Source organism: Alosa pseudoharengus, unplaced genomic scaffold (genome assembly GCF_046254945.1).
Source record: "Alosa pseudoharengus isolate Yale_2024_CS ecotype anadromous, Long Island Sound unplaced genomic scaffold, YU_APseudo_1.1 YU_APseudo_1.1_scf_3, whole genome shotgun sequence".
NCBI lineage: Eukaryota > Metazoa > Chordata > Actinopteri > Clupeiformes > Clupeidae > Alosa > Alosa pseudoharengus.
The window spans coordinates 45,381,177-45,388,676 of record NW_027468718.1 but is presented as its reverse complement, the minus strand read 5'-3'; the positions used below and the strand labels follow the sequence as shown (position 1 = coordinate 45,388,676).

Here is a 7,500-nt window from a genome sequence, read left to right as displayed (position 1 = left end):
TTCCCCCCCACTGGGTCTAATCGGTGGCTGGCCTGCAACTTCTCCAGTCACACCAGGACTAATGCCCAGCACCTGTCGAGGGCCAAAGCAGCTGGCCAGCTCCCCGAAACACACACACACACACTCATGCACATACACACACACACGTGCACAGACATACTGTACACACGCACACACACACACACACACACACACACACACACACACACACACACACACACACACACACACACACACACACACACACACACATAAACCCCTCTGCTCTCCTAAAGACTAAAAACAGGGTTATGCAGTTTGGACAAAGTAGGTGAATGTTTGTGTGTCCTACTTAGAATCCTCTGATGAGTGCTATTGTGTTGTAGAAGGTGTCATTTTAGATGCAACCTTTTAGAGTATACTAACAGAACTGTAAATGTTCTAGGCCTGAAGAGCCCCTTGTGGCTATACAGGTGTTCCAGAATAATTCTGCCTTGAACTCTCTCAGACTTCTCTCAGCAGTGACACAAAAACCTGGTACAGTCCAAACTGGTATTGTATGTTATTGTATACATGTACGTAATTGTATAGCAGCAACTGTTTGAATTCTGCTGACAGTGCCCTTGTTATATGAAGTGAAGCCGGTATCAAGAGACTTCCATTTCTTCTTAAGAATGACATTACCTTCCCCGTACCCACCACCCACAAAACACCGATTTCACAAAGACGGGATCAGACTGTAATTTTCCCTTCACATGGTTTTCTTAAAGTTGGCAACCCTCCTTCTTCTGTTTAGTATCGTCATGAAAATAGTCACATCTGAGGCCTGGTGACCATAGCTTCTCTTACGGTCGTGCCTTCGACCACCCAAAATAAAGACGAATGGCTGGGGACTGTTATTTTTTCTTCAGTTTTTATTTTTGTGTGTGTGGTGTGTGTGTGTGTGTGTGTGTGTGTGTGTGTGTGTGTGTATGTGTGTGTGTTATAGCTATTTTGAGCAGAAAATGAACAGTGGCCTCATAATAACTCAGCCGAGTTGAAGTGTGCAAGTGATCGGATGCCAAAGGAGGACAGAAATGTTCTCTGAGACAGAGCTAATGGAAAATACAGTCCCCCCACACGCACACACACGGAGGTCAAGGGTCATTTAAGTCTGCATGCTTTAACAGCGTCCCCTCTCGTGTCGGAGAGCGGAGAGAGGGATACACACAAACTCAACACAGGCGCCGTTTGTTTTGCCTTTCTCCCAAAACACACACACACACGGACAAAACACACACACATACACACATGGACAATAAAATGAACAAGAACAAGAACAAGAAAACACACAAAAAAGGCCCACCAAGGAGTCACACACACACACACACACACACACACACACACCCACACAGTCCCCCCTCTAGTTGACCACCACCGCTCCAAAAGAGCTTTAATTGTATTCTAAAAATCAATGTTGTTAAATTGCCTCTACTTAGCATGCTGCAATCCGGGGCGAGCGAGCGGGTGATCGCCTGGACGAGAGATTGGTATCAGCGTAATTGCTGCAAATGATTGGCCTGATTAATAATGCATGGCCGGGCCTGACGGCAGGGGCTGTATGGGAGTGTGGATGCGGAGGACAGATAAGGAGTGGGGCAACAGGGGGAGAGTTCTGCTATTTGGTCCTGGAGTCAGGGAGAGATAGAGAGAGAGAGAAGGAGGGAGAGGAAAGGAGAGAGAGAGAGAGAGATGGAGACTGAATGAGAGGGAAGGAGAGAAAGGGAGGAGGGAGAGAGAGAGAGAAGGAGAGGCCCTGAGTTCAGTTGAAGAAGTCAAGAGGCCAGTTTGCAGAGACTGGTGGGAAAGAGGAGTTGTGACTGAGTGACTAACATTTGGTTTCTTTCCCCCTCTCTCTCTCTCTCTCTCTCTCTGTGTGTGTGTGTGCGTGTGTGCCCGTGTGTGCGTGTGTGCGTGTGTGTGTGTGTGTGCGTGTGTGCATGTGCGTGTGTGTGTGTGTGTGTGTGTGTGTGTGCGTGTGTGTGTGTGTGTGTGTGTGTGTGCGTGTGTGTGCGTGTGTGTGTGTGTGTGTGCGTGTGTGTGCGTGTGTGTGTGTGTGTGTGTGTGTGTGCAGTGTCCCGTTTCCCCAGCCCTCGCCTGACCCCTCGCCTGAGCCGCAAGCGGGCGCTGTCCATCTCGCCCATCTCGGACGCCAGCATCGACCTGCAGACCATGATCCGCACCTCGCCCAACTCCCTGGTGGCCTACATCAACAACTCGCGCTCCAGCTCGGCCGCCAGCAGCTCCTACGGACACCTCTCCGTCGGGGGCATCAGGTACGAGACCACCAGCGGCCTCACAGACAATCAAGTAGATTGTACATTGTTTGTGTAGTACAGTCAATGTGTAATGCTCTTCGGAGAAAACAAACATGTCCAGGGTTCTTTCTAGAACCTTCTGGGGGTTCCGTTTGGAGACCAGAGAAAGAATTTAGAATCCGGTCTTAAAGGCTCCCCTAAGGTCTTAGAGGCTCCCTAAATGCATCACTTCCTGAGCCCTGGTTACTTCATGAAGAATATGGTTGTTGCCATACTGTAACAGGCCGATTAGTGTGTCTGCTTCTCATCAAATCTCAGTAACAGAGAGATCTTCTGTGGATCCACACGCATAATATGTCATATGATCTGCTGTTTCACCCAGAGCACCGGCTCCATTTGTGAAATGCCCTCTAATGGCTTGTTGATATTGACTAAGCAGTTGGTGCTTAGATATACGTCCAACCACTACAGTCCATCCTGTTTACTGTCTCACGTGGTCTTGAAAGACTCTGAAGCACAACATTTCACCATCGCTGTATTGATTGGTTATTGACAAACGCATTTGCTGGAAAGCCGATCTCACGCAAACGTTCTTCAGTAAACACCCTATAACAGCTCAATTAGTCATTCTGCTTTGTATGACTTCCTTTCCCTCTTTTTGTTTTCCTGTCTCTTGATTTCCTTTTATGTTTCCCCTTGTCCTATTTTTCGTTTCCTTCAACTGGTTCCTAATCACATATTCCTTGTTTCTCTCTCTTCCATTTTTTTCTTCATTTCTTTGTATTTTGTTGTTTTTCTTATTCTCTCCGTCCAGTCCCTCGTTCACGTTCCCGCACCCCATCACCCCGGTGGCGTACCAGCAGCTGCTGTCCCAGCAGAGGGGCCTGAGCGCGTTCGGCCACACGCCTCCCCTCCTGCACCCCTCAGCCTCCGCGTCCATCGCCGCCCGACAGGCGCCCATGGGTGCCACCGCTGCCCCGCACCCCGCCACCAACACCTCCTCCTCCTCCTCCTCCTCCTCCTCCTCGTCTGGCCCAGGGGAGTCCGTCCAGGTGAGAGCGTGGCCGTCAGATACCACGAGGACCACGGACAGGTGGTGTTGGACAGGGCTGAGTCATCAGATTGGAATTGTGGTCAGTCACAGGGTAGCAAGGGGCAAATCATTGTTTCACAGTTTCTTAGGGGTTGTCTGGGGGCCTTTTTGCCATTTGTGCGGAAACACGCGTTCTCTCTCTCTTTCTCTCTCTCTCACACACTCACACACACACACACACACACACACGCACACACACACACACACACACCAGTAGTAGACATGCCTAAACTATCAGATTGAGATTGTTGTTGATGGAAACGGAAAATGTGTGAGAGAATGTGCTGCAGTGTAAAAAAGACTAGAGTGCTATTTCAGCCCGTTTCTGCCTAGGTCTTCAGTTGTCTCAGTGATCATTCAGTTTGACAACAACATGCCATAATAAAAGCATGTTAATCAGGCTGAAAGTGTGTTTTTACTGGGTGTAGTATCTGCAGGGGACCGGATGGAGCTCTGCAGCCTCCCCCGTGTCCTCAAGCCCAGAAATATAAACAGTTTGGCTACATGCAGCATAAACATCTCTGACCCAGCCAGGAATAAGACTGACCCACACACAAACACAAACACAGACATAGACATAGATACATCCACACATTTGTACACACATCCACACAGACACACTCACACACACAAAGAAACACACTCATGTATATACACATACACACCAATACAGACACACACACACACACACACACACACACACACACACACACACACACACACACACACACACACACACACACACACACATATGCATACACACACGTGCACACACAGACACACACACATACACACACACTCGTACACACAAACACACACATACACACACACACACACATGCACACACACACACGTGCACACACACGTGCACACACACACACACACACTTACACTTCTTATTCTATTTTAGTCCTGTTTTTGTAACACAAACACATAGGGTGATAAGAAACACATTGCTTCCCCTCCGGTCTCCAGCAAACCATGTCAAGAGTTACTGAGTTATTGAAAACACGGCCGACCACATGGCTACAGCCGTTGGGTGGGATCTGTTGAGCACTTACACACACACACACACACACACACATACAACACATTCAGACACTCTGTATGCATGGGCCACCACACAGCTCTGTAGTGGTCAGATGAGAACACACACACACACACACACACACACACACAATCTCTGTGGTGAGACGCCACACTCAAAAGCATCTCCCCCTCTCTATCTCTCTGTGTGTGTGTGTGTGATCAAAGTGCCCTCACAGTGTGAGCTCGTGGGGCTAATAATTTCTCCCTTTTCATATTTCCATCTGACGGATGCGCGCCACACAGTCTAAACTGTTTAGTCTCTGAGGCGGGTCGCCCCCTCAAACATGGGTTTGAGGAGCCTTGTGGTGCTGACATCATCACCTCACTGTCCCTGCCAAACCCATGATTTGGTGCGACTGACGACAGACTCTCTTTTGTCTTCTCTTCCTATCCCTCTCTCCCTCTCTCCCTTTCTTCCTATCCCTCTCTCCCTCTCCCTCCCTCTCTCCCTCTCTCCCTTTCTTCATATCCCTCTCTCCCTCTCCCTCCCTCTCTCCCTCTCTCCCTTTCTTCCTATCCCTCTCTCCCTCTCCCTCCCTCTCTCCCTCTCTCCCTTTCTTCATATCCCTCTCTCCCTCTCTCCCTCTCTTCCTATCCCTCTCTCCCTCTCTCCCTCTCCCTCCCTCTCTCCCTCTCTCCCTTTCTTCATATCCCTCTCTCCCTCTCTTCATATCCCTTTCTCCCTCACTCCCTCTCTCTCTCTCTTCCTATCCCTCTCTCCCTCTCTCCCTTTCTTCATATCCCTCTCTCCCTCTCTTCCTATCCCTCTCTCCCTCTCCCTCCCTCTCTCCCTTTCTTCATATCCCTCTCTCCCTCTCTCCCTTTCTTCATATCCCTTTCTCCCTCACTCCCTCTCTCTCTCTCTTCCTATCCCTCTCTCCCTCTCTCCCTTTCTTCATATCCCTCTCTCCCTCTCTCCCTCTCTTCCTATCCCTCTCTCCCTCTCCCTCCCTCTCTTCCTATCCCTCTCTCCCTCTCTCCCTTTCTTCATATCCCTCTCTCCCTCTCTCCCTCTCCCTCCCTCTCTCCCTCTCTCCCTTTCTTCATATCCCTCTCTCCCTCTCTCCCTCTCTTCCTATCCCTCTCTCCCTTCTGTTCATTTTATTTATCTCTAATCATTCTTTATTATTATGTGACAAGCCTGTGTGTTTCTGAGAGCAAAGTCAATCAAACAATCTCTCTCTCTCTCTCTCTCTCTCTCTCTCTCTCTTTTTCTCTCTCTCCCAGAATGCTGCTGGTGAGTCTGCCGTCAGTAGCACGGTCAACCCCATGGTCACCAAGAGGACCAAGGTGAAATCAGAAATGGACGGACCTCGGCCCATCTCCCCCTGCTCTCAGGTGAGCCTAGGCCAATCGTCACATTGTCCCATAACAGACACCAGGATCAGCCAATTACCACTTGTCCTGAGGTGACCATTGGCCAATCACAGCGACCAACCGGGACAATTGTATTGGGTATGGATTGTGTATGGATGTCAGTTGTATTGGGTATGGATTTTGTATGGATGTCAGTTGTAGATGCTTGTTGAAGACCTCCAAATGCACCTCCCTATTTTCACAACGTTAGTGGGAACTGATAACAAAATAGACTTACAGTATATTGATAAACCTGCTCAATATGAAAGTTTGAAAAGACCTTGACTGGCCGAAACCACTGTTTCAACTCCCAACACATTCCTTTTCACTGAGACTATTTCAGCTTATTACAACAGCGTAAAACCCTTTTGATCAGCGGCATGTTAAAGCCTGCTTTGTATGCACCCTTAAGAGCAGGTTACTTTCAATGAATGCAAGGCCACTCACAGTGGAGGTGAGAAGATAAGATAACCTGACGTGGTGAAGCGTGTATATCGGCACACACCAAGAAGAAGAAAAATATGTATGCACGAGGTGCTAAAGGTTTACGAGTCTCTGTATGCATGCAGAGTGGGCTCTTTGGGTGCCTTTTATGTGTTCATATGTAAATAGATAGAACCACATGTGCAGAACATGGAGCTCTGGCTAAGTAATGTAATGATAGAACCGCATGTGCAGAGCATGGAGCTCTGGCTAAGTAATGTAATGATAGAACCGCATGTGCAGAACATGGAGCTCTGGCTAAGTAATGTAACGATAGAACCGCATGTGCAGAACATGGAGCTCTGGCTAAGTAATGTAATGTCGGTGAGATTGTGGGCAGGGGCTGAAGTTGAGCTAAAAAAAACACCAAAAAAAAGGAGCGAGAGATAGCCTACATTTTTGGACTAAGACCCAGTTTAACTGTTTTCAAGGTATGAAAGTTTCAGCGTCTGCAATCTAGAGCGTGGCCTTTTTTTTTCTTTTTTTTCGCGGCCGAGAGAGGTGACACGAGTGGGGATCGGACATGACAGGTATTGACCCAGAGAGAGAGAGAGAGAGAGAGAGCGCAGGACAGAGGAGTTAAAACAGAAAAGCACATGAAAGACAAAAAACCTCACGTGTGCCCTCTGGAGACCAGCGCCGGCGCCTGCCACTCTGATCAACGAGCGCGGGGAAATACGCAATCCCCTGGTCACTGCCCGCTCGCTCACTCGCTCCTCCCAACACACCAAAAGGAGAGAGAGAGAAAAAAAGAAAGCTAGTCTTTGAAGGCAGCTTGTGTGACAGGACAGCTCACCATCCATCCACTCCCACTGGCATGCACGCTACAGGAGGAAACCCGCGGTGACAAATCACCCCAGGATTAGTGTGGCCTTAAGGGGCCTCCTCAGCCTCAATACTGACCTGTCACACCCATGTCAAACTCTCTCTCTCCCTTTCTCTCCCTTTCTCTCTCTCTCTCTCTCTCTCGTTTGCTCCCTCCTTCCCTCCTCCTTGTTGTCCTTTGATGAATGGCCGATGGCTTTCTCATGCAGTGACAGGTCCAGTGTGCTGGTGCATTGGGAGGGTCTCCACTGGAGTGATCTGTGTGTGTGAATGGATGAGGTTGCCATCGCGGAACAAAACAGAACTAAACAGAACAGGCGGACCCCATCGTAAAAGCCACCGTCGTCAGCACAGTTGAGATGCCCTCACCACAGCATA

At 49.0% G+C, this 7,500-nt stretch overlaps 1 protein-coding gene across 2 annotated transcripts in view; it reads left to right on the top strand.

Moving 5' to 3' along the window:
* Positions 1-7,500, top strand: part of gli2a (GLI family zinc finger 2a) — a 108,259-nt gene that overhangs the window by 87,995 nt on the left and 12,764 nt on the right. For both annotated transcript variants that reach the window (XM_076264440.1, XM_076264439.1), the window contains exons 6-8: positions 2,093-2,294; positions 3,091-3,328; positions 5,686-5,796. In XM_076264440.1, coding sequence (XP_076120555.1) covers positions 2,093-2,294; positions 3,091-3,328; positions 5,686-5,796 — 551 coding nt within the window. The remainder of the gene's footprint in view (positions 1-2,092; positions 2,295-3,090; positions 3,329-5,685; positions 5,797-7,500) is intronic.